At 37.0% G+C, this 27,729-nt stretch overlaps 1 protein-coding gene across 3 annotated transcripts; it reads left to right on the forward strand.

The window, feature by feature from the left end:
- Positions 1-536: 536 nt before the first annotated feature.
- RB195_020150 (uncharacterized protein) lies at positions 537-26,393 on the forward strand (the record flags this gene model as incomplete). Of its 3 annotated transcripts, none has more annotated exons than XM_064188322.1 (24): positions 537-629; positions 2,609-2,657; positions 4,379-4,490; positions 4,630-4,797; positions 7,029-7,154; positions 7,237-7,309; positions 10,180-10,281; positions 16,741-16,838; positions 16,919-17,042; positions 18,041-18,311; positions 19,719-19,847; positions 20,878-20,992; positions 22,520-22,592; positions 22,667-22,764; positions 22,849-22,933; positions 23,170-23,261; positions 23,429-23,548; positions 23,627-23,803; positions 24,047-24,168; positions 24,817-24,935; positions 25,008-25,157; positions 25,256-25,342; positions 25,429-25,548; positions 26,313-26,393. In XM_064188322.1, the coding sequence occupies 24 exons, from the start codon at positions 537-539 to the stop codon at positions 26,391-26,393; spliced, it is 2,784 nt and encodes a 927-aa protein (XP_064044203.1). The 3 variants fall into 3 exon arrangements, with proteins under 3 accessions (XP_064044203.1, XP_064044204.1, XP_013304298.2); XM_064188323.1 differs by having other exon boundaries at positions 25,429-25,552; positions 26,313-26,389; XM_013448844.2 differs by lacking the exon at positions 537-629 and having other exon boundaries at positions 2,642-2,657; positions 25,429-25,552; positions 26,313-26,389.
- Between the last annotated feature and the right edge of the window lie 1,336 nt (positions 26,394-27,729).

Below are 27,729 nucleotides of genomic sequence, written 5' to 3' on the forward strand. Positions count from 1 at the left end.
AGCTCCTTTTCAGGAGGAAAAACTTTCAGCGCGTGTACTGCTTAGGAGCGAATGGTCTCAAAAAAGTATGATGAGGGTGACAATATGGGCGATTAACAACTAAGAACTCCTGAATATGAATCGGCGAATAAATTACCTGCATCAGAAAGTGAAAAGCTATTGCGCGCATTGAAATCAATGCATCCCACAACGAACGTAATCAAACACTACAAATAAGTCACCCTCGACAAAAAAGCAGGCTGTCTTTCACATATGTTCTATGGAAATTGAAGAAGTGTCGTGATTGTCGGTTATTTTCTCGAAAAGCATCCCAGAATCCGATATTATCTCTCGAAAGATAAGTTCGTTAGTTTCACACATGTTCTATGGAAATTAAAGAAGTATCTCGATTGTCGGTTATTTTCTCAAAAAGAATCCCAGAATCCGATATTATTTCTCGAAAGATAAGTTCGTTAGTTCTACTACTCACTATTCACTTAGTTTGTATTGCTTTGATGACCGCTTAAAATTCGCTGCAGGACCTCGATACGAATCTTATGCTTCCAACGGAGCGGAATCGGAGGAAGCCGCAGTGTTTCCTGTGTCGAGTTCTTCGTTGTTGTTGTTGTGCTGGATGTAGAGTAAGTCAGGTAAGCGTTGAACATGTAACATTATTGCTGTGTTAGATGGAAATCGCTGCAGCTGCAATTTTAAAGCTTAATTTTCAAACATATTTTGAATCATAATTTACTTGACTAATTAATTACCTGATTGACTTTATGACTTTAATTTTTAAACGTATTTTAAAGCATAATTTTAAGCGACTCACTATAATATGAAATTCTCATTAGCGTAACTCGTATCGATTCGATTCAGCTCTGAAAGTTGCGAATAACTCTTCTGTTGAATTTTTTTCAGTAAAGATATGATAACAAAGTAAAGTTTTCCTCTGCAATCGTGAACGCGTTAAAAGTGCACATTTTTCACGAACTAAAAAAGAACCACTTAGCCGCAAAGAGACAGGAAAAACTCATTGAGCCGTGGCTGAGGCTAATTGCGGCTGTCGCACGCAGCTTCGTCCTTCCTATTTTTTAAAATGTACTTCTCGTTTTTCACACAGCTCTCGCTTCTTCTCCTTCGTTAATTTTTTTTTACAAATCAATCGAAACAAGAACCGGGGTACCTCGTTCCCCTGCGATATGGTCGTACCGACGAATTAATCCATTCATAATGAATTAACATCCTAATTAAGGCCGCATATTAGGTATTAGTGCTTTCTTGTATGCACGACCATATGTTATTCATTGCAGAATTTTCTCGTTTTTTCTACTTTTCGTTCCCGTCTGACCTTTAGCAGAAACAGGCTATTCAAACATAAAAAAGTGGTGGAATTAAAGTGGCCTTTTCTTTCTAGAAATCTTAAGAATCTTCACAGCAAAAACTGCAATTACTTCTACGCATCGCTTTTTTTGTGATTATTAAAAGCGGTTATTGAAAAGAATTAACATGAAGTAAGACGATGGATCAATTTTTAAAAGACCGTAATCTAAAAATCAACGCATCCTCGCTGCAATTAACGATTAAATGTGTAGGTGTACCTGAAAAAGCATAAGTGTTCATTAAACCAAGTATGATTTAATTTGTCGGCACTAATGTTTGTCCATAGCAGTGCGACACGTCTTTCGCAACGTGTTTCTTTGCACAAATCATACCGTAGTATTTCAACGTCATCCTAATTTTTGCATGTGCAACACACATTCTAAGTTTTTTGTTTACTTTGAATCTATTACCTTTTAATTTTTACTTTATTAGAAGATAAAGGCTTCTAATAAAAAAATGTTAGATGTGTTTAAAGCGATGTCTCTTATTTAAACCATCTGAAACAATTGTGATTGCCTCGACCTTTCCTTCCACCTTCCAGCGGACCACCTGCGGTTTTGTTGGCTGACAGCTGATGTGTTATTGTTAAAGGCATGTGGACCGTGATGTTGAGCCCATATGTATGTAACAAGCGCACACATTATCCGTTTTCCGTGGATACCACATCATAAATTTTCGCCGCCTCCAATAGTTTCATCTGGATCTGTGTGGCATTCCTAACCACCTTCGATAGTAGAATTTCAATTTCCTTCTCATTGTTACTGTTAATTTACGGTTATATTCTACGGCTACACTTATACACGTGATTTAATAGCTGAAATTAAAGTAATTTTACGGTAATTTTGCACTGAAACCTCTGCATAATCACATAGTTACTGAATATGAGTAAGGTTTCATGTACGTTCGAAATGCGGCGTAAGAAAACCAGAAGTTGCGCCCATTTTGACCTACCCAAAGTTCTAAACAATGCTTGGCGCTAGGATTTGCGCTGCTCAAACGTGAAATGGATGGTCGGATGCGTGTCGATGAAGGGAGGAAGGAGTGAGATGGCCACCCCTTTAGCTTTCATCCACGCATCCATCCAGCTCCATCCAGCCAGCTTTGTATTGATTTCGAAAGCGCGATCGATACTTGGCAGAGTGCCCGTGTGTAGTGCCGTGTGCCTTATGTGTGTCTGTGTGTGTGTGCGTGTGTGCGTGTATGTATGTGTGTGTGTATTGAACATAGTGTTAGATATTCTTCGTTACAGGCGAAGAGCAGCGCCGCACGTTGCACGTCGTCCATGGCCGCTCAGCCAGGTGAGTTCCTGAATTCCATTCGAATATTCTCCGTTTTAATGGTCATAATTTATGCGCCCTACCCAAAAAGAGCTCATCGTTGCTCGGTATTGTTGCCAACCGGCGGTCACTAAGACCAAAACTGCTCTTCTTTATCCCCAGAAATTCCGCCTAACTTAGGTTTAGTTCCTCTCTTATGAATACCTCGCAGTGGAATAAAACCACTAGTATGCGCATCAACGATTTTATCCCCATTTTTGCATGACTTCGTCGGAACTTCAAAGTTTTGGGACACAAATTTAGCCAAGATTTCTTGAGTGAAACTACATTGATAAGCTTTCTATTCCTTATTCTTTTAATGTAATAACTTAACATCGTATCGTTCGTCGTATATTCTGTTTCTGTTTGAATTTTCATTCCTTTTTTTTTATGAAGTCTGTTTTAGAAACTGCTTCAGCAACATCGCTAACTAACTAATAAAATCATTTTCATGCCATTTTTGAAACACATTATATTTCTTCTTTGTTCTTGTGTTTCTCACAATTTTTTTACTGTTCTTATTTGAAGCGTATTTCGTTTCTAGAGGTTTTACGGTTTTCTCACATTAATCACGCTGTAATTTGCTTTAATTTTCTGCAGGTATTGTTCCGTAACACTACATTTGATGCTAACATTTAAGGATTACTGCAAATGCAAACAAAATATTCATATTATCTGCCAAAGATGGGATTTATTTTTATTCTTTATTTATTATTCATATTTGCATTGTATTCCGTATTATGCAATCCACCTATTTTGTTAATGCGGGCCTACACATCCCTGTTCCGAAAGGAATTGGTTATAGGCGCGTGTTAAAATTTATTATGCGGGTTTATTAAGTAAGGCTGATACAGCTCCACTTACATGAACTACTCCGACATTGATAAAAAGCTATTGGATTTCTAACGTTACACGTTCAGTGATTCCTCCAGTTACATGCCGGTGCTTAGGTGGCTGCGACTGCCTGTCTTAATTCATGGAAAAACATATCTGCACACATTTTCATGCCGTAACGCAATTAGTTTTTTTTTTAATCTTTGTTGTTTTCTGTCTTATTTGAGCAGGTTTTCTTCCACCTAAACTTTTTTTTTTACAAACTGCTCTGTTTTTTTGGCATGAAAATTTTTGCAACTCTTCATCGTGAGAAAAAAATTGTATCAACTAACTCAGAAATTCAACAAGTTGATTCTTTTTGCCCAGATTTCATGACTGTTTGCTTAGTTGTTTTCTGATGTCCTCGATAATACATCAGCACATGTAAAGACTGCTTTCTTTTCTTATAAGGTTTTAGTAGTTACTTATAATAATAGTTTTAATAGTTACTTATAATAATAGGCAAATCAGTAAAAGCTAAGTACAACATGGAGAACATTTGCAAACTAAAATCCTAGACTAAAACCTCTAGAATAAGGAGAAGTAGAAGAAAAACGTTGTAATATGAGAAAAACTGACTAGAACGAGAATATTGCGTCATGGAATAATCCTTCCATAGGCAAAAAGGGCAAAACTGCAATCAATCACTTTTTCAACAAAAAAGCTTCATGTGCGGTTTAAGCTTAACCATGAGGAGTGCGAGGGTAAGAGCGGGCAGTGAATCCTGGAACATTCGGTCGGTTGCTGTTGACAGTACTGTTGACCAGTGACACTCCGCTTGGCGATGGTATAACCGATGGAATCAACCTCTTATTAATAAATTGTTTAAGGCGGCGGTCGGTTACCGGACGATGTGTACCGTAAAATTCGAGCTGTCGATCAAGGAACGAGTACACTTACGCAAGCTGGAGTGCAAGGGCTCAGCGCACGGATATTGGACAAGTAATCCATTTACTTTCCCTTTTTTATGTCTTTCTAGCCTATTTTTCATTTTAGTCCCTCGGACTTTTATAACCGCCCGAAAAACTTCTCATCTGCATCACCAGAAACTCTCCATCATTTGAATTTGGCTTTTTCTCAGATCTGACACGAGATATCCGAATTCCGCTGAAATCTACACTCAACAGCTGATTGAGATAATAAAGAAGCCTGGTCAATCGCTTGGTCTCTATTTAAGAGAAGGAAACGGTATCGATAGAAATCATGGTGTGTTTGCCAGTCGCTTCGGAGAGAATTCAGAATTAGAGAAGTGAGTTGCTCTTGCACTCTGTTGTTGTTTTTGCAAATTGTTGTGAAATACTTTTATTCTTATTTTAATCTTGCTTTCTTTTCTGTATACTCCTTATTCTTTTTTTTTTCTTATTTAATTCATTTCTTTGAGTTTCGTGTTGGACTTGACAATATTTCACCAAGAATCATTTTTTGGCATTTTATCTTGTTTTTATTTTGGAGCAGGGTATTAATGTTGAAGTAGTATTCGTCGTTTGATTGGTTCTCATGTAGAAAAACGCTTATGGATAACTCAAGCGAAGCAAAGGCTAAGATTGTTAACAGTCTTTATTACGAAACATTTCAGCGTCGTCACCTTTTCAAGAGCCTAGAAATGCGTTTAAGGATTTCATTTCTTGTGGGATGACAACTAGTTCTACTAGTTATAAATGGGCCATTTGATGAGAAACATCTCATATAATTCTATCTTTTCATGCTCTGTTGAGGGAAATGACGTCGGAGCGTTAGTGGTATTGAAGAGTGTTACAAAATTCGCATTTCTTCACACGAGCTATCGCCCAGTTGATAATTTACATCAAGATTTAACCAAGGTCGAACCTTCACGCTTTTTCTCTAAAATGATATCTCTGTCTATATGTGAGTATCTATAAGGCCTTACAAAGTTTTCTTTAGAATATTAAGCAGAATAAGGCGTACAGAAGAAATTTCAACCTATTATTATGGGAACAAGTTCCTCTCTTCTTAATTCCCGCTTACATTTTACGTCTTCTAATCCTGTATCATTTCTGGAATTTTTTTTTTGTTTTCTACTCAGTTTAACTCAAGCAGCTACTAGCTAGGCTTCTTCACCGTGTTAGACATCCAGTTTGCCAGAAATCTGAAGTTGTAATCATATTTTAATCTCCATCATCTTCACATAACAACACAGAATTTTAACTTTCTTTGACTGCAGTTTTTTCAGTCGTTAACAGTCTTCCATTCTTTGCTCCACGCGCAGGTGGTCCAACATTTGACACTGAATTATAATTTTGGATTGAAATTATTGTCTTACTTAGCCGTGGTCCTTTCTAGAAATGCTTGAAAAAATCCATCTTTGAATTAAGTCTGTAGTTCGACTTCACAGATTCCCGAATTTCCAATGTTTCTTTCTGTGATTGTAAACGTTAAACTCTGTGGCAAAATATGACTTAATTTTTAACTTGCTGAGGTTTTTGCTTTCAAAGCCTTCCTATTATTCTGATCCTCCTCGTGTTTCGTGTGCAGTTTCCCATCCATATAGTTAAAAACGAGGTTGTGCTATTGCACATCATTCGTTTCTTTTGATGTCGAGCTTTTCACGTTTGTAGGTTCCCTTTATTACATTCGATTATTTCGAATTACTATACTTTTCTTTTTGCTGAAGCAGCTGCGTTTCGTATGTTTTACTGAACAAATAGGATTTTAAAATTAATTTTCGATCAGTACGACACTGCAATTTACGTATGCGCAGGTGGTTCGGCTTTTTCTTTAATAAAAGTGCCTACGACAATTTGCGATATTATTGCCAATAAACTTCAGAGGACTTTAGAGGACCTCTAGTTTCATGTGGTTTACTTCACTGTAAAGTTTGTTGTATAGGACCGATGTTCCTCAACATTTCCCTCCATAATCTTTTGTGCTCGACTCAAATCTGGTCCTTAGTGCTAGCTAGTGTGAATGCGTTACAATACCATCAAGCGAACGGCTCAGTCGACTAGTCTTTCGAAAATTTGGTTTTTCGAATTTCTTTCGAAAATTAGATATTCGAATATCTTCAGGAAGTTTGAGGGGTGGTAAAATTTTGAACCTCGCAATTGTTTTAGGTCTCTGTTTTTTGGTCCACTGTTGATTTGTTTATTTTTTGTACTGAAAAATTACGTAGATTATTCGCAAACCCTTTACTATTTCAAAAGTATGCGGTTAATTTATTCTATTCTGAATTATATCACAAATTGCGAGTCGGAAGGTGGTAAAAGTTCCTAAATAAGCTGCATAAGTTTTTTTTTTCAAGAGAAAAAAAAACTATCAACATTAGATTCAGTAAAAAAAAAATCTGCTTTAGTGGGGAACAGCTACGCTCATTATCAGCGCTTCTCAGTCAGAATAACAGTTTATTACGCTGTTTTTAGATAGTATAATCTGAAAATGAGTTTTTTTTTTCTCCTGAGCATTTTCGCGTGAGGATATGCATCAGCGTTCGAGTTCCATGCTCTAGAAGGTCTCTCTTTGCAGATACGGTGACGTCATACGACCGGGTGATGAAATTCTTTCCATCAACAACGTCGAAGTATCCTCGATGTCCATCGACGATGTCGTTCTTATATTAAGTATCCCACGACGACTTCTGCTGCGGATACGGTACCCTTTGGTTTTTGTTTATTAGATTATTTCCTTGTTTTTTTCCTCTCTGATTTCCTATAGCAGTGTTTTCTTTTTCAAGATACATAAAAAATCGTCGGGATCAGCAGTCCATGGCGCGATCCTCTGAGCGACCGGTCGTCGTCTTCCATAAGGTAGAATTAATTGCTGGCTTTTCTTTTGGTTTTTTTTTACAATTAATTTAATGACACGTCTGCATTTCTTACCCTTCCTTTACTAGCATTGGAATACACTGGTCGGGTTGGACGGAAATGTGGTGCATGAAAGTGTACTGTTTTGTTTTGTACTTTCAAGAAAAACGAAGATAAAAAACTTCTAGATTACTTTTCTGCGCAACGAAAGAGAAAGGGGCTCTTTGTTTGTATTTTGACCATTGATGATGAAGAATCGAGATGTCAAGAGTAATGACCCGTAATATTTCCACAACAACAATAGGGGACAAGGTGTATAATATATTCAAAAGAAGCGCCGCTCCTTCTGGTACGAAAAGGATGTGCTTCTGTTTGCTGTCCTTCGTCGTATTTTTCTTCGTTGCTCTTCGTAGATGAATGTTTTCCATGAACATTACGTCGTTGCTTTTTGTTGCATCTCTAAATGGTTGCCAAGGTTCCTGCCAAACATTTGGTTCCAATGTCGTAGAAATACGAGACATGGTATTTCTTTGTGTGCTCAGATTTCTCATTCGGATCCAACGACGTTGATTTAGGTATGGGAATGTTAAAAATACGAAACCACTAACACTTTCGCCCGCTAAAGATCCGAAAGTGGTGCAATAGGGCGACGTCTATATTAGTGAGATACCAGGATTTATCGTCTGATTAAGTAGCGAGTATCCAACGCAGCTGGTTGGACGGTGCTATTTTCCCGGCATGAAAACTTCAACTGTGAAAACTTCTGCATGAAAACTCTCAAGCCTATCGTCGCCACGGTCCAACCATAGAGGGAACCGTAGTTGAAGTGAATTGATCACATCTTTCTTCGCTTGCCGGAGATTTTCTGGAGAGGTATCTGGATGTTTATGGTCATAGCTGCCAAGAGTAACATATAGTACTAATATAATACAAATCAAGTAATAAGTAACATAACAATAATTAATGCATTTATATAATTTATATAATATAATAAAAAAATACCAAAAAGTTAATCCTCTCAAGTCTTGAAGTAAAAACAAAAAAAAATCACTATTGTCACTCGAGCCATCATATCACGTTGTTTGAGTTATTAATTACTCTTTAAAACATTTGAACATCATTATAAAAATAAATAAATAAAATGAATTCATGTTTGTATTAATAAGGAAATCGCGAAGAGGAACTGCAAGTTTTGTCCTTAAGTTTGTCTTTAGTGGAAATTTGTGTTAATAATTATTTTTTATTGTCGTCATGTTTTTTTCAGTTTTTTTTGTTCCTCTTTCAATTCATTATTCGGCGGATTATCACTACTGCAGCTTAAAATGTTCAAATCTTATTGACGATGCAGTTGGATCATCAAGAGCACCGATTTCTGGTGGTATCACCACGACTCATTAAAAGCAGGATACCACGAATCTGACGTGGTGAGAAAATCATGGGGAAAAGCTAGAGATGGGGTTGTAGACTGCAGGATCGCAGGGGTGGTTCCGCTCATCTCTACCTAATTTTCGTTTAGAAAAAAAACGGCGTGGGAACCGCCTTAGTTCCTGCGAGGTACGTTAGAACGCTCCTCTATGTACACTTTCTGGTCCCCTCTTCTTTTCGCGCTATTTCCCTCTCCATGACAGATTTGTGGTATGTTGCTTTTAACAGCCGACTCAGCCCCACCATTGCCTCATTTTCCAAATACGGACTCGTGTGTATCGAATTATGTTCGTTCACCGTTTTTGCGTTGCATGTTTCCATGAGACCATGGATCTAGGTCGCAACAGTAAATCACTAACTAACCGGTGGAGCGATATCTTAATAGAAAGGAGAGACGTAGTGGAAAAACGATTCTCTGAAAATCTCTGAGACTCGTGGATTTCTAATTCCCTTTTCTTCTGTCTGAATAGTGTCGTGCACTTTGGTTTTGTGTCCCCGAACGAATTCTTTGTCTCAGATTATTTCCAAGAAGTCATAGTTTCAGAGATGCAACTATGTTTCTGTCGACAAAATAAACTACCAAGAATAAAGATCCTACAAAGAAAATTCTTTTGGCTTTTCTTTTCTTCCACTTCACCTCTTGTCCTCTTTATGGTAAATGGTGCAGTTCAGTGATATTCACACATTTCTTCCTTCATCTTCAACGTTTGAAATCGAAATTTTTCGCGAATAAGCGTATTTTATCGACCAGGATTTTTACAGCTCTGTTTTCAGTGTCTTATCTTCGAAAAGTCCGTTCCATTGGTAATGGCCCATGTTTTTATCATTTAAAAAAAACTCTTTGAAACTACTTCTTCTTTTCCTGAGAGAATGGATATCTCTTTGCGCCATCTAGTGATCAAACCACTAACATCATTATTTGCGGATAATAGCGCAACTCTGTCTTTCCTGCGTCCAGAGGAAATTCTTCAAATAGCGAATCCGCATTTGGAAAAAAAACATACTTCAGTGACGGTTCGTGGCTCGTTTTCATTGTAGAGTGACTGATGGTAGTATCGCTGCATATTCCACTGAGTTTCCTGCAAATTAGCACCTCTTAGAATCTAAAGAGACGTAGAACTCGCAGGGTTTTTTTCTGTTTTTCACTTAGTGCAGCGAGTTCTGCTTTCAGGCACGATGGACCAAGAAAAGTAGAAAAAGCTGAATAAAGAAATTTGAATTATCGAAGAGAAGGCTGCAAGTTTATGTTAACATCTAGATAATGAATATTTTAAGTAACAGATGAGTAATTATACAAAAGTACAGAATTGATTGACATTGTGCAGAAGTCGCAGTTTTTCAAGCAGGAATAGTACAATATGATGATTTTATCGTAGATAAAACGAAAACTCGATGTCGCTTATGAAGAATTCTTAAGTTTATTTGTACTAATGGAGTTGTTTATTTAGTTCGAAGAGCGATCAGATGAATCTGCAAGTGGATCCATCCTCACTCAACCTACGCCAACTGCCCATACTTGGCTCGGAAAGAAAGCACGGCAACAACAGCAGGTATGTAACTATGAAATGATGTTTTCATAGCTGATAATATTCTTTGCGGATTTCGTGTTTTCTTTTTATATATCCTTTTTTGATTTGCTCTTGTATCCTTACTAGTCCTTAGTGCTCTCATTATCTTGTTGTTAAGGCACTTAGCGAGTATCTTCGTTTTTTTTTTCAAAGTCGACGATTTTTTTTCTCCAACTTGCGAAGAGTAGAAGGGCCTTAGCTTTGTGTTCTTTTTATTATCTCTCCTCCCAGTAACCTTAAATCGACTCGAATGAGCACCAATCCGTCCCTATCGTTTGTCAGAGTTGGTCAATGGTTTTTGCTCCCTCGGGATACGCGAGCAGCATCATATTTTTCGCTGAACGGCTTTATGGAAAAGATTAACATCGAGTGTACAGTGTTTCTGGTGTTTATATCATATCTCGGGAACTTTTATGGCGTACTGCGATTCTCTCTCCAATTTCCCAACTTATTTTTACTCACAGTTCACTCTTTCGTTGATATTGTAGCACAGAACTCTGAATTCCTTATTATATTTGTATGAAACGGAATACTCCTAGCATCAGAATCTTTTTCACTACCACTATCCACGAAGGTCCCATAACTTTGACCGAATTTTAGACATGCTTCCATGACGTCCAGGTTTTTGATTCGTAAGTCAAAACAGGAAAAGTGGGCGGTGTTCATCCTCGATGCGCTCAGAAGCTACCCAAACCGATTGCTCCCTTTTACTCATCTCTGGATCTTTAATCCTCATAGTGTGGGCTGAGTGAACGAGCTTATTGTGGGCTGAATGTTCATATACTCATTACAGACAGCTTCTTACAATTAAATATCCATATAATATGCTGCTACTACATGTTTTTTTTAGTTATTTATCAAAATACTTGGATATTTTGCTGCTTTTTCATAACTTGTTTGATTCTTAGTTATTTGCGATATTTTGTCATAATTTTGGCGTCGTTGGTGCTCTTTTTATGATAAAACTCCCCCATCACTTTCACTTTCCAAATTCAGACGTTGACGAGTGAAGTCCTACTTCTATGACAGCTAGTTTCGGAAGAAGTTAGATTTTAAGGCTTTGAAAAATTCTTCAATGCTGGTAATGTTGTAAATTCTAGCGTTGAAGAGTCCATAAATTTCGATGTAATGAGAAATCGAAGCTGCCGGCTCTGAAAATTTTGAGGTAGTGTCTCTTATGTTTTCTTTCTGGTGTATCTGTTCCTCTATTTCCTTCCATCTTCCATAATAAGGAGCTAATATACATTGAATACAGTATACTAAATAAAACCTTTAACATAAGTATCCTTTCTGCTAAAAGGGGTATTTTTTCTCAGATCAGCACTAAATTAATATTGTTTTTCTTTCTAGTGAAAGGAATTTTGCTTCGTTATAGCGATGAGGAATCTTATTGGAGTTCACTCGCTATTTTAAGAAACTGGAAATGGAGATTACGTCTCTTAAATTAAATCAAAGGTGGATTCTTCGGAACTGGAATCTATGCATTTCTAATTTCTTTTTCTCTTTTCTTTTCTTTTTCTTTACTTTTAATTAATGCTTCCAAACATAGCTGAATGGTGACGCACACACGTTAATGGATTCACTTTAGTTGGTAGCCGAAAAATTCGGTTCATTCAAAAGCCGTTGATGGATCGGTATCTGACTAGGCGCTGTTCGCTTTTCAAATAGCAGCGAGCGTCGTTGCTAATCGGCCGGCGCTCGGCCGACGGTAGAAAGAACACTTCGTGCATTTGAAGCTGGTCGACGTTCGTCGATCCGTGCATGCTCTCCCGAAGTTGAGACGTGCTCGACACCTTAGGCGAGAAATCTATTCGCTCTCCGTAGCATGTTTTTCTGCCACGCTAAAGCAAAATCTATCGCTTTTCAATTGTAGATTCTGAATTTCCATTAACGAGTTTCGCTTTGTTTGTTTTTTTCTTCGTGCGAACATTTCCTAAAATCAAGCGTCAGTTTTTTCTCGCGTTGTTTGCTATCGATCTTGCGTCTCTTCGCCGTTTTCTCTCGCATTCTAAAATTTTCACTTAGAAAAGAAAAGTAACTGAAATGTGAAGAATATGTGGGATTTTGTCATCTCTTCAAAATTATTAAGTAGTTGACAGCTTTTTTTTCTAGTAATTCAAATATAACTATCCCTGGGATTAGATTTTTATGGCGGTCTATGCGAAATTAGCGATTACTGACAGTCAATTAACACAAAATGTCGTGTCGCTGCTAGGTCCGTGTTCTACACCTGTCATGAAAAATGTCAGCAACGGCGGTGTTTCATTTCCGCCCGTCTGCGCTCGACGCCAGAGACCTTTCACCCTTTAGCCTCCTACGGCCATTTAACTTTGCCAAAGCAATCGACATAGTTTGAGGAGGTCGTAAATGACTAGTGTTGACTTTATTTATGTTTTCTTGTTATGCCAACGAGGTTTAGGTGCACTTTTTTATTGGCCTGACGTTTCGACAAACTCGCCTTTTTCAAAGGTCTGAAAATGGTTCGAGGTCTTTGATACCATGCATATCCCATCAAACTCCTCCTCTCTTCCCGCCAAGCCTCGATATTGTTTCAAGTACACCACGCAAGACCTTCTGAAGGAAAACAACTGACCAGTTTCATCGGCTAGCGGGGTTGGCAAACCACCGCGTTCTTAAAGATTGTCACCAAGGCGAATTAGATCTACGCACTGTGCAGTATCCTTAAGTACCTGTCGAAACGTCAGGTCAATAAAAAAGTTTCACCTAAACTTCGTTGGCATAGCAAGAACACATAAATAAACTTCCAAATCCCGAGGTTTCATGAAGAGAGGACATTGAGAGTGTTGACTGGAATTGTTTTTTTAAAACTAAATATATTCATGCTCATGCTTTATGTACGAAGGTACAGTGTTCGTCTAACTTATAACTGAATAACTTATGAAAAATGTCGTTCTGATACTCTAGAACACTTCCATAAGAAATGTGAATAATGTTTGGTGGGGAAAAAAAATTGGGCAAAAAATTCCGAATATCCCTTCTTGTTTCAATAATCCCCAGTAGTTCTGCATTTGACACTTTCCATTTGAAAAGAAGAACAAAGTTAAGACACAGTTTTAATATAGATTTATTTTCAATTACCTTACAGTTTAACTATTTTTATTTCATTACTTTAACTTTTCTTTCTATTATTTCACATTGCAATTATTTTTCATTGTTGTGAAAAAACACTGCCATAATAGATCAGAATCATTGCATGGTCCGTTAGCTCTTATTTTTCTTTCATTTTAAAAATAATCTCGACGCGATTAAATGAGTGAGTGGCAGCAATGACATTCGGCTGATTCTGTGCACACATATTTAAATGCTTGGTATAAACAGTATTGTATATTCCTTGCTGGCTTTAGTTTCCCAGCCAAGACAGAAAACCATCCATAGTGACAGCGGAACGCGTATCCCATCGTAGCGAAGAAATAACATTCAAAACTCGCAATTTTTTCGAAGTTATCCTCTGAAATCTGAGATAGTATAGTCATTGCTTGACTTGTAAATGACGTTATTTCTCTCGAATTTGAAGAACTCGTCCGAAATCTTGGGCCGTTTGAAGGTTTTTTTTTTCTCTTTTCAAATTTACCCAACTTCTCCCTGACAACAATAGTGGCTTCCACGCCCTTTCTGCTTGGCTGATTGACTATGGAAAGCTGGCTATGTGTCTGGCTACTTTTTCATTAGTTTCGTCTACTGGTACAATTTCTATTCCTATCTTAATTGAAAAGAATATCGCTTATCGTCTCCGGAATTTCGCCACTTGAAACACGAATGTGTTTATAATTTCCATCGCATTCCTTCGTTTCGTATTCGTGTGCTTGTTTCGATTTTTATTTCTAGTCTCGTTTGTCACATTCGGTTCTCACGTCTGGCTCATTTCTATTCTACCTCATTATCCAAGTATATGTTTGGCCTTATCCTGCAGGAAAAGCTCATGAGTTTTCCTGACATACACGCGACTTTCTTTATCGCTGCGCACCTCACGTTGTTTATATCGATCACAGCAGCGCAACCAAAGCAAGTCCACCAACTATTCATCTTTTCCTAATTACAGTATCAAAGTGAATTTTTACGAGAGCATAGTTCACAAACTATTCCTCCTTTCTTTCAAGAAAATTTGCAGTGTTTTTTTTTTGCACGTAGAAGTCGACCTATCCTGCGCAACCAAAGTCGGGCGATGTATAATCAACAGGAATCATACCATGATTGACTTTTTCTCCAATTTTTCTCCAAATTTCAAGTTCAGTCAAGTTTTCGATAACTTGAGATATTTTGGTGAATACAGTTGTAAGAGATTTTTCATGTGTTTTGAGACGTTTATTTGTTTTTTTTTTCGAATTTTCGAAGATTTCTTCCAGTGCGCAGGTGGATATGTATAGTTTTGTGGAAATTTTTATGGGAAAGTTCGATGGAATTTCTGACTACTGTCGATTATGGGGAATAAAACTCCATTACTAAATGGGATAGAACTAAATGCCATCTCGTCCTTTCTTAAGTTTCTCTCTTTTTTTTTGGCCTTTTGCCAATTTTCATTTTGGTAGTAACAAAGGTTAGATTTTTATTTGCCACCAGTCAGAATTTACGCTTTTTTAACTGAGATTTCATCTAGTAGTTATGATCGAATATGAGCTTATGCAATGCTCAAAATTCAATAATTTGAAGCGCGTAACGGTTGTTTACATAGTAACGAAAAATACGAAATGCAAGAATCTCTAAACATCCAGTAGCGACTGGGGTTGTGTTGGAATTTCAGTTCTCCAAGTTTCAAAGTTTCGTTGGAAAAAAAAAGTAAAGAGATTACATTACTTTAGTGAACGTTTTTCTTTAAGCGAAAAAAAGTACAATGTCAGAAGTCGTAGCAGTTGTTTGAGGGATCGGAGGGATGTGATTATGCCTGTATGTGCTAATTTTGTACTCGTTAGGTGTGAAATTCAGGAATTTGAAGAAAAAAAGAAAGAAAAAAGGAAGAATTTGAAGCTAAGATGTGAGATCTGTAGGCAATTGCACTTCTTTTGCTTCTCTTTTTTCTTTTCGTCGAAGCATAATTTCTCTCGTTCTATCAACACCGTGGCTGATGATGGTTGGAAATCGTGTCTTGTTGAAAATTAATAGAAAAAATAAGTTCCCGAAAGAATAGTAATAGTTCAACTTGCGTACTGCGCAAGGATGATCCATACTTCGTGGATTGATATTGGTGATTATTTGATCATCACTTGGTATTTGAGCTTTCCTAAGAGCTATTTAATTATTACTTCCCATGCTATTTATAAATGAAAGTATGGATTCATGTTAGGACTATAAGACGGACTCTGTATTCACCAAGTGCAGCAGCGAATCCAAAAACTTTCCAGACTTCAGTGTTACGTCCTTGCACACCAATCTTTTTTTTTCGCCTTGACTTTCTTCATGAAAAGGAGTACAACCACTAATTCAAACTATATCATGCTAACAGTTTTGCTTATTGGAAAAATGGGATTAGATTTAAGGAATTAAAATTACCAAATAACAAATAATGAAGAGTAAAATAACAAGAATTCGAATTTTAAATTAAAACTCAAACTAAATCATTATATTAAATTACTATATTATCATTATTGTTGTGTTATCTTATCATTACATCATAGAACACTGCATTATTATTATTAAATTTAAGAACATGAACAAAATATCATAAATTTTGTTTTCTTCTAATTGTTCTGATCTGAGCTGATGGTTCGAAAAACATTGCCGAGTTTATTTTTACGCATCGAGTTTATGAGATACAGTTTAGAAAAATATTAGAAATTTAGCGATTACAGCTCTAAAGAGTGGTTAATGGGTCAATAATGGATGAAGGCGATGGAAAAAAAAAACCAAGAGTAATTTGCATAAAACATTTTTTCATGCGTTTCCGTTGCGTGTGTGTGTTTTTTTTTTCCTTTTGAAAAACTACTGCCGCATATTTCTGATACGGAAGAATCAAAAGGATTCTGTTGTTGATTTCGGAGAAATTCGAAGTTAGATGAAATGTGATTGGTGAAGAAATTACGGAAAACTTTGCTTTTGTTGTTTTGTTTTAAGTTTCTAGACTTCTGTTTTTATCGTCTTGCGTTAGAACTGGCTAACAGAGATGCATCTCAGTCCTCACACACTTTCTACTAAATAAAGCGAGTTGAAGTGTACGATCGGTGCGCATTATTGCTCTTTGCGCTTTTCGGAGTAATCGCTGTGTCGCTATTTCTGCTCTAATGTCGGCCTGAGTGCGCTATGTATTCGAAGTAGGACCCTCTAATTGATCTATTTTCCATGTCTTCCTCTCCGCTGTTTACCTCGATTTTTCGGTCGTTTCTGGCGGGTGGTTCGCTCCGCCTGCCTTGCTTCTCCTCTTGCTGCAAACACACTGCTATCCTATCTAATCGTAACTGTATTCAGAGATATTCTTCTTTTGTACTTCAGGAAATGAATCGTGTCTCGGTTCCTGGTAGTCCTCGAACGCACTACTCACCTCGATTACTGAATGGTCATGCTGAGCCGATGCAAGGAAGGCATCAAAGGTTTGCTATTAAGGAGTCATACAGGACTACAAGGAATGTCTACTGAGTAATGAGCAGCTGTAGTACAAAAATCCCTTCAGGTACTCCGATCCAGACCCTCTGGATACTGTGTGTCGAACTGCTAGGGTACCTCCGCCAAAGATCTATCCAACGGGGACCGTACGAAGGACGGAAAGTTTCAATTCAGCGCCCGGGGTTTTGGCGGTTAGTTCATTCTTATCTTCTTTTCTGTCTGAAATAGTTTTACAATTACACTCTCTCACTCGTACTTCATTTTGTTTTCATCATAAGTTTCTACTCTTACTACTATTTTCTTTGAGATTTTGCCAACATTTTTTTCTCATAGCGAATGGAAAGGTGCTTCTAATTTCTCTAGAAACTCCTTTATTATGTGCTTGTTAAGAGTGTTTTCTGTCTCGCACTCACCATACTTTTTTCACCTATTTTCCACTATTCTTTTTACCTCAGCTGAACCATCTCTTCGTAGACATTGACAGTGAAATTTCTGCTAATTTTACATTCTGACTTAGTCAGAAGTTTAATATAAATTATTTTTTGTCATAGAATAGATTACTCAAGAGTAAAGAATTGGGGATTATCTTGAATTTCGCTTCGCTTCTACCCCTAATCTTCTTTATATTGTTCCAATTTTAGTGTAAACAAAAAGCTGTGCTCTGCTTCCCTACTTTTTTTTTATTAAGTTTAAAAAATTTTATCATTTAACAGTGCTTAAAATTAGAGCTCTTCATTAACGGCACAAGCTTGTGCGGGTTTCGCTTTTGAGCTTTAGATTTCAGAGTTCTGAGCTATTTTCAGAGTTTTTTTTTCTGCAGTGGCTATCTGAATGAATAAATTTGGCAATTTGTTACCAGAAGTTCTTCTGAGATTTCTCCAAATACTTGCCACCACTCAGGAATATGTATTTTTTCTATTTTATAATAATATTATTTATTTCAAAAACAGGAATATTATTTCAAATATGTAGTCTATGTGTAATTTTTTGTAAAATTCCCTGCACAGCAGTATCATTCATTTGTTTACGTTCTAATTCATTAGCCCTGGGAGAAACGAAACTCATTAATCATGGAATTTTTTTGCAGAAATGTATCTGTGTTCGTAGTCACTTTTTTAAACCTCTTTTTTGCTTTTTGTCTTGTCTCTTATTTTCTATTTTCTTGATGCTGTACATTTCTCCATTTCAGCCTCCAATGTACACTCTTCCTCGATCGTGTACTACCGTTCCACCTCCGGACCCCATTAACCGGCTGCATGACCCGATGTCTTCACGACAACATGAAACAGTCGGTCCAATGATAGATCCGGTGACGAGGAATGACGCACGACTAATGGATCCGACGATGTCACGACATCAAGAAGCACTGTCGCGATCACTTTGCTCTCCTGTGTTACCACGTCCGCTACGGACGTTGGATAACAAGAGTAACTCGCTGCCGAGAAGGCGAGCAATTTCAGGTCAGTTTAGTTTAAGTTTCAGCCTTTTTCGTTATAGCGAAAATGCAGAGTAGTAGTACTTTTTCACTTTCATACTTTGTTTTTCTTTAAGTTTGGCTTAGCTCATTCAGGTGTAATAACCATAATGGTAAGTTAGGAACTTTTTCCTTTATGGATTTCTCTCTCATTCATCTAAACATGTTTTCTCTTTGGAAACGATTAACGTACTATTTTATTTTGTAAAAGAATTTCAAAGTAGGTTAATTCGCTTAATGTTTAATTAATTTTGATTTTTTTCTGCAAAAAGATGAATATACATGCTAACAGTGCACATAATACACTTTTTCGCCTTGTTTCATTGTAGAAGAAAAGTTTTCAAACTGATTCTAAAGAATCACGAGAAAACGTACTTACAAAAAAAAAAAAAACTAAATCGATTGAATTCCATTGGCAACGAATTTGCTTTTCTTTTGTGTTTTTTGTTTCTTTCAGAATCTTAAACAATTAAATCCAATTCATACATTTCTTCCTTATTCGGCGAGCAGAAATGTGCAGACCTCATTATTTCGTTTACACTCAGCTATATGTCCCGTCTGTACCACATCTGTTGTCAATAGGCATACTTTTCATATTAATTTTCTCATAAATTCCTTTTTTCTTTGAAATAACGAAGTCTTAAATTTGCCATGTAAATAAATTTACAATGCAACTCTTTTCGGTTTAATGTTGTAATAGGAACTGTCACCCAGAAATGTGTGGCCACTTAAGGGACTAGACTGAGCGGGTGTAGTGCAGTCGGTTAGTCGATTCGTCTGCGACTGCATGATCGATGGTTCAAAACCACTCCAGGCTTACCAAACCTTCGGCGTTGATAAATTGGTAGAAGATTTGTCTGAGGAGGTAGTGAACTAGGTGCGTTTGTTGACCCTCGCAAATTGCATGTATATTCGCACATGGGTCAATAAAACCTCATGAATCCGAATTGAAGTTGAACGTTTTGGCGCCGCCTTATCCTTTATGCAGTAGACATTGGAGGAGAAACCCGTCAAGTGTTCAGGTGACTCGAATTCTACTTCTTGTACTTTGGTCGACGGCTTGTTTTGCACAAAGCTCCAGTGAATTTTCTGTCTAAGCCGTTTATCTTCATGTGTGCCGTTAGTCATTTCCAATGCCCAAGTGCTTTCAAGTCTGCGCATATGCGCTGTTCTCTCCTTCTCTCTTGCGCGCACATGTCATCCGAACAGCGAAAGTGATGAAGCATCATGTTCGTTACACGCAGCGGGGAATAGCAACATCTTCAGAGGTCGCTTTTCGATCTCGACTACATAGAACACATTGAACACAAACAAACATTTCTTTACACAATATTTATTGTTGTTTTTTTGTAGTTGTTTTTTTCTTTAAAATTAAATTCGGCACCACTTACAGGACCGCGAAACGTGAAATGGCGTACGGATGTGTTAGCACAAAATGCGATGGGTGACGATAGTGATGGAGCGACTTCAGCTCCAGAATATGCTGGAAGTCCTGCAGGATACAGCAGAAGTATGGCCCAACGTAAGTGTTTTTCTCGTTCAAAATTGGTTTTGATCCCATGAATAGTTGATTTCGCATTGCCAGGGGAAGATTTTCTGTTGCAACTTAATCAAATTTCTGGAGAGTATACGGGATCGAGTTGAAAAGAAGAAAACGTTATTGGTTTCTTGATTAAAACTGTGCGGAAATTACTAATCTGTAAAAATTTTGTTAAGACATTCAGAAAATGAAGAATGCTTTAGTATAGTGATAGCGTAGTTAAAGGTTTCTTTTTCCTTTTCTAGCAAGCTATAGGAAACCCTAAAAATTTAAAACTTGAAACTAATTTCAATTTTTAAAATTTTGAAGAAATATTTTATACTCGAAATCTCTTGTCAAGTCACATTTCCTGGAATGTATATAACTATCCACTCATTTTCTTGCTTCGATCAAATGAACCAATTTGTTTTTGTTGTTTTTAGAGCGTAATTCGATGTGTAACCATACTTGCTCTTTCGTTCTCTCATTTCGTTTCAAACTAGGCTAGATCCCGGAGATTCTCTTAGATTTACCTATTTCTATTCATAGTCGTACGTCTTCACTTATATTGACGGAGCAACGCGTGCACTTTACTCATTTCTCTGCTTCTCTGTTCACTCTTCGATTCCTCTGTCAGCTCATATTATTCCTTATTCACCGAAGGGACCTCTAATTCATTATCGCTGCGGCCTCACCGATTTCACGCGTAATTTCACGCTGTTTGGGTTTGGAGGGACGGACGGGAGGAATGATGAGGGAAGCTCGCTAGGCAAGCAGCTAAGGAGGTATAAGTGCCAATTTGAGATAAGAGCGAGATACTCGAGGATTGGTGGTTCACAGAGGGACTTGCAAGACGAGAACATAATGTCCTATACGATGAAATTGCGCCTTGGTTTTTTTTCTGTGAACTTGTTTTATTGTTTATTTGAATTTTTTTTCTTATGCTGTTTTTGCCTCAAAAAAACTTTTTAGTTTTATTCTCAGTTACTTGTTAGTGTCACAAATTAAGCTAGTTTTTTTTTTTTTTTTAAAGATTTACGGCTTTCCAATGGTGGCCCTGGACGGACAATTAATGACATCTTCTCTGCTGCCGAATACCGAAACTGGGCAGGACCCACGGATCCATCCATGATGGGTCGACAATCGCGGTGAGACCTAGTGTTTCTTTTTTCATATGAGCACGATTCTACAATGCTTCTGTTCGTCCACATTTCCTCTCTGTTCGTCCACATTTCCTCTCATTTTACTTTTCTTTCTGCATTTCCTCTGTTTCTCTTCTTTCGTACAAGGAAATTTAGGTCCTTGCAAGCAGATGTATTTTAAAAAAGCACATATTTTATTTTGCCTTCTAAACTTCTCTATCTACGAAAGCCTCGCTGTGGACCAAAATTTATAGATTTTTATAGCGAAATTTTTCATTATTCTAAATTTTTTAGTCGTATTTAGTCTTCGGTTCGTCGCAGATTTTCTCACAACAGATATTTGATTTTTCTTAAGGTTTCAGTTATACTTATTTTGCCCCAGAAATCTTCGCGTACGTACAGTAGTACAACACCAGACAGTACCAGTCAGACGTTTTTCTGCTTTGTTCCTGACGATAAAGACGTTCATTCAATTTTTTTTTGAATTCTACATGAAATTCTTGTTCTGTGATTGAATTGAAAAAGATGATCTTCTGAACAATTTCTTCTTAAATTTACGCTCAATGTGAATGGTGTGGTTCATTCCTTTGATTGGCTTATGTCTAGCCTTTTTTTTCGGCTGCAGCCAGTTCTAAAGGGTTATCTATTCATCAGAAACCAGTAGCGCCCGCTAGCTCCTTGGATCATGATGGGAATAACTCGAAGTTGGTTTTGTCTCTTCTCTGGGATTTTTTCGAGTGAAGTAGTGGAACAGGTCTCTAACATCTAACAACAATTCCCCTCCGATGTTTCGACGTTCATTGCTTTCTTAATGCAGCGTCGTTATTTAAAGTAAGCTTTTCTGCTATTTATTACTTGAATTTTGGTTTTTCGGTTTTGTTTTGAGTAGATTGTTTTAAGTTGAGTAATTAAATAATTTGAGTTCTCTGATTACATTCTCAACGAATAGCAACACTACCCTGGATTATTATCATTTGTATCTATCTAATATTATCATATGTCTTATTCTATACAATACCGTACACTTCGATACCTGTCTACATTTCTAATTTTCAGGATTTAGATAAATTTACTCACAAAAAATCCTACCTTAGATCGTTTTCTTTCAAACCCCGGTAAAGCTAGTTCATAAGAAAGAAAAAAAAAAGAAAAAATGAGCAAACAAAAAAAAATCAGTGTAGCGATCTGAATTAGAGTTTCATTCCTCAACAAACTGTGAATGTAGTTTCGTTTCGAAGTAAGCAGTGAAATACTTCAATACAATTTGTGTCTCTTTATGAGTTAGGCCTTAAGCCCAAGTAAAGAAAACTTGAGAATATAGAAAAGAAGTTGAAAGAATTAAAGTATCTTTTAATACGTATAACTCATACTTAGATTGCTCCGACCTATTGTGTTTACTTGACATTTTTTGGAATTGAAACTTTCTAGATCCGAAAAGCAACGATCGATATAAAATTTGACTTTTATCCCATTTGCTCACTTTTTTTTTTCGAAATTTCTCCATTGTCATACTGTCATTCTACCCCTGTTAAGATGGTCTCACACGTACGGCGAACCTCGGGGCCACCGATCAACATCGCTGCCGGGTCGAAGTATTATGGCGCAGGTGATCTTGTCTTTGCAACAATATTTTCTAGTTGAAAGCATTCTGCAACTGAACCTTAGCGTTTTCATTTTCAGTCTCTTGTCGGCTCTCCAGTGCTTCCACGGCATGCCGCAGCCCAAGATCGTCCGTCAGCAGTACTAGATCGATACCATGTATCGCCACTGATGAACAGGTCACCTTCGCCGCCAATTTCTAAGAATTTATTGCTATTTTTAGTTTTTTTAAAATGAAAATATCCAAATTCAAATGTTCTCAGGCGAGCACCTTTGCGTGCAGCGGGTCCAGGCATCAACGTGGATAAGTTGAACGTCAATAGTCTCACGGGTATTCTTTTTGTGCAAGTGAGTTTTAAATTATTTTTTTAAAAATTCTTCGGTTATTGTTGATTTGACTATTAGTCCCATTTATTCTTTCGTATTTCATTTCTGATTCTTTTTTTTTTTTCAATTTCTTGTTCAATTCCTCATGAGGTAGCTCTAAAAAATTTTTTGATAAGGAAAAGTCTTCCCTTTGGTCCTTTTTGTGCGTTAAGTAGTTAGCTAACGCTTCATTAGTGGATAATTTGTTTTTTTTTAAGATATTGGAGGGTCGTGGATTGAAAATCCCTGAAAAACAAAAAGCCGTCACTGAAGAGATGTACTGTGTATTAGAAGTAGATGAACAGCATCGGTGAGTGGGAATTTTATAGTTTATAATTTTATAGTTCTAGGAAGCTGAAAATATTGCGGGTTTTTCTTTTTTCAACTTTTTTCTTGGAATTTCATAGTTCCCCTTCAATATTTTCTCTTTCATTTTCTGGTAGAGGTTCTTTTCGCACAAGTGTTAAGTATTTTTAGGGCGCGAACTGGCGTATCAACCGCTGAACAGCGATTTCGATGGCGCGAAACGTTCCATATCGATGTTTTCAACGCGACTGTCACACATTTTTTCGTGTATTCATGGCATCCGCAGTACAGGTATCCGTCTTATAAGAATCCATACACTTTGCATTGGTTCAATTTCCAGCGAGGACCACATTTTTCTTCCAATTACAGGCATAAACTTTGCCACAAAGGCTCGTTAAAACTTCTCGAAGCGTTCATTGTGGACCAACTGAACGGAGATCGAATGTTCGCTTTGAATCTGGAACCTCGTGGCCAACTCATTGTACGAATAGGATTCCACGATATGCGAGCGGTGTTTCGGCGAACGGTCAATCCAAAAATGGATGGGTTTGTTGATAATTCACTTCTCTTAATCCTTTTGCCCTTTTTATTTCTTCTTTGTTTTTGTTTTTTTTTTCAAAATGTCGCTGCACTACTGTAATTTTAAGCGGTAAATTACTATGTTTTCCGCAATTTTCGTTAATAGTGTTCGGTTTAAAGCTTACAAAACAACATAGTACAACAACAACATAGCTTACAAAACAATATAGTAACATAATATGCAAGAATTAAGAACTGCTTTCATTCCAGAGTTTTTGGTGTACCGCTCGGTCGACTCTTGTCACGCGAAAGACGTGAGACCCCTATCGCCCTCACTCGGCTTATCCAAGAAATTGAGAGGCGGGGTGTCGATTGCAATGGATTGTATATCTGTAAGTTATCGTGTGTGTGTTTTTTCTTTTCGCGTCACAGCACAAGTAACATAACAGTAACAGATTATTTATTTATATTTGTTTTATGTATACATTATATTGCCATATTTATTATTTTACTTGTATTATAATTTCTGCTTATTATTTTCATTATTTATTAAAGTGCCCAGAGTGGACGATAATTTTCGTTTGTACGTAACGAACTGTTTTTGTGAACACTTTTGTTACATCCGTGTGTAGTTCTGCAAAAAGATCCTTACAGCGAGCTTCTTATGTTGTTTAAGGACTTACGAAAATTCCAATGACTCATCTTAGAATAGAAGTAGCCAGAGATTTTTTCGATATTTCCTACATTGTACCTCTTAAATTCTATCAATTTAAGTGTGCTGGCTCAAAAAGCTCCTTATTGGGACCTAGATTTCAATTGCTACCACTCCCTTTTGGAACAGAAATGACCAAAACCAATCACTTTTTATTCTTTCGCTACTAATTTCATGATCTAGCGGATTCCATACGTCGATTTATCTGCTTTAGAAATCTCTATCAATCATATTTCGTACCCCTATAAATGAATAAATATGGATTAAATAGCCTCGCTTAGAGAATTTTTCCCAAGACGAGAAAATGTTTCTAAAATCATCGCTTCAGTATGTGGTTCCGTCGAGAAGAAGCGAGTTCTGCGAGACGAATTGGAAGCGAATCCATTGGGATGTGAACTCTCCACAGATAGCGTTCCAGATACAAACGTGCTTGCTTGCCTCATCAAGGTAAATTGCCCTATTCTTGATTCTCGTAATTATAATTCTCGATTAATTAGCGCATTCCATTTGATTATCCAGGATTTTCTGCGTGAATTACCAGAACCGTTGATTCCACCTCAAATTCATGCAATGCTCATCGATGCGGGAACAGTAACGTTACCGAATGATATCGATGGAAATCGACAGCTCGTCCTAAGGATTGTCGATTGCCTTGCTCCGCCCAGCAAGGTGGGAATATCTTACAGTTATCTTACATCTTATCTTACCTTCACCATCTTATCTTATCTTACATACAGAATAATTAGAGTTAAACGTGCGTTTTCCAGAACACTCTCCTCCTTGTAATGGATCATCTCACTACCGTGTTAGCATCTTCACCTCACAACGGCCTAACACCGTCCCGTTTAACCACTGTAAGCTCTTTTCTTGCAGTGTTTTTTTTTACTCTTTTGTATTTTATTCCTCAATCTTGTTTTTTCTTTGAACTTGAATAATGCAGGTTTTCGCTCCATTGTTGTTGTGTTGCTCCGAGACACCGCCAGTGAAGGAACTCCGTCCACTGGACGTACCTCAAGCTGCCGCCACGCTGTCACTTCTACTCCAAATCTGGCCATCTAGAGTCAGTGAGTTCTCAAAACTTCTCACGTGTGCCGCAATTACACTAGAAGTGTTTTGTTTCGTGAAGTTTTCGATTTCCAATCCATGTAATGAGAAAAACTACCGAAACAACGACTGCTATTCAATTTTTTCTTTATATCTTGACTTTTTTTACAGTTTTCATTACTCGACCATACTCTTTACTCATAGGGAATTTTTGTCGGTTACGATCTGTTTATTAGCATGAGAATCAAGAAGCAAGTCGTTAAAACTTGACCCGGCTCGAGTAATTCACACAATTTGCTGCACTTAGTTTTTTCAGTGTTTTTTTTTTCTCTTTTTTTTCTTTTTGCTCAACGTTATCTTTCACCTTTACTCACGTAGCAATAACTTTTAAGTTAGAACTATCGATAAAAAAAAAATATGTGCTGAAACGTGTTATTTCGATGAAAACGAAAGTCATGGAGCCTTCCATACATAATTTAATCCTGCAGAAGAGGTGGGAAAAACTGCAAAATATTTCATTGATCGTACAAAAATTAAAAGAGCATGAAAAAATCAAATGCACCATTTTGTAGGAGTAAAAATGTTTTTTTTTCAAATAGCATGTTACATAACGTTAAACTTTTTTCTTTGCGCGAGTTTAAATTTAAAAAAAAAACGCCATTGCTTATGCATCAACCTAATAATAGATAGTAAGATTGTAGGCGATGTAGAGCTTCACCTACAATCTTACTATGCAGTAATTTGAAATTTGAAGCGAAGGATCCATTATGTTCATTTCAGATGGAAGCGAAAGCGATTCCGATTCTCCCAGCGCCATCGCGAGCGCCTCGAATGCGGTATCGGAATCTCAGTGTTGACTGAAACGAAAAAAAAACGTTAGTCACCGATTCGACATAGCATGTGAGCGTACAGTACAGTAATACTGCCGATCGCTGTAGCTCATCACGACCTCCGCCATTTCAAGCTATCACAGAGATCTCTATTTTACTGAGATACACAAGGTCACCTGTTTCCGGTACGGATGAACTTGTGTCCTTAAGCGCACAAATTAATTCGCTATCGTCTCTTTGGAAGATGTATTAAATTATTCTTCTGCTACGCGGTAGTTTTTTTTTTTTGGCCATTGATGTTAAAATGTTGCAAAATATGTATCGTATCTTCTATTCTGGTCTTTTATTTTCATCCTCTTTTTTTTCTTGTCTTCGTATGCTCTAGTCTTTCAAATGTGTTCAACACTTGCCCATTGAAGCAATACTTAAACCCTGTACTGATCTAGTATCGTAAATTTCTCCGAAATTTACATTTACGATTTTCTACTTTTTTTTTTTGGTCGGGGCAATCTGATCTCACATGCTCCAAATGATTATGGAATGCTCATTTATTTTTTTTTCTGCTGTTCGTAAGTGAAGATGAGAAGTTTGCATAGTTTCTGCAGACTTTGCCCAGTTCTGTAGTTATTCGTTTTTCTTTTTTTCTTTTTCAGATTTATGCTCATTTGAAGAGCGGAGAGCGGTGTGTTATAGCTGAGCTAAGGATTTAGTGAAAAAAAATGATGTGATGTGTTTAGGTATTTAAATAATAAATTTAATAGTATCACCGCACACCTCTTTCCACTCTTCCACTAGTCATTAACGAATAATGACTAAATATACGTTCTCACTTCTCAGAGTAGGTTATGTGAGCGATGTTGCATAATGTTGTTAATATGCAAAAATTAAAATAAATAAAATGAAATTGTATGGTTTATTCCCAAAAAGTAGCACAAACTCCAAGGAAAAAGATACAAACTTGTAAAATGAAGCGCTTTGCTTATTTTCACTGCAAAATAAAACGTGTCGTGTGAGGACCACATGTCAGCCAGGTTAGGAAACATATACGCTGGTTGGGCGAGTAGTGTCCAGTGTCCAACTCCAAGCAGTCCAGAAGTAACAATAGATACTATGACGTAGTGTAAACAAATCTAGGGTACACATATGTTAAACTGAATAATTTTAATAATAAAACAGGATATAAAATATAATAACAGGATATAAAATATAATAGAGTTGGTAAATTTTAATCAAATTAAAACAGGAATCATGGAAAGTATTTCTTGATAACATGGACATAATCGACTCCATGATGTATTCGTTAGCAAGGGAACTGATTTCATGCGTCACTGAACATTAGTGGAGAAAAAGTTGTTTATCCTGCTAAT

Source organism: Necator americanus, chromosome II (genome assembly GCF_031761385.1).
Source record: "Necator americanus strain Aroian chromosome II, whole genome shotgun sequence".
Classification (NCBI taxonomy): Eukaryota; Metazoa; Nematoda; class Chromadorea; order Rhabditida; family Ancylostomatidae; genus Necator; species Necator americanus.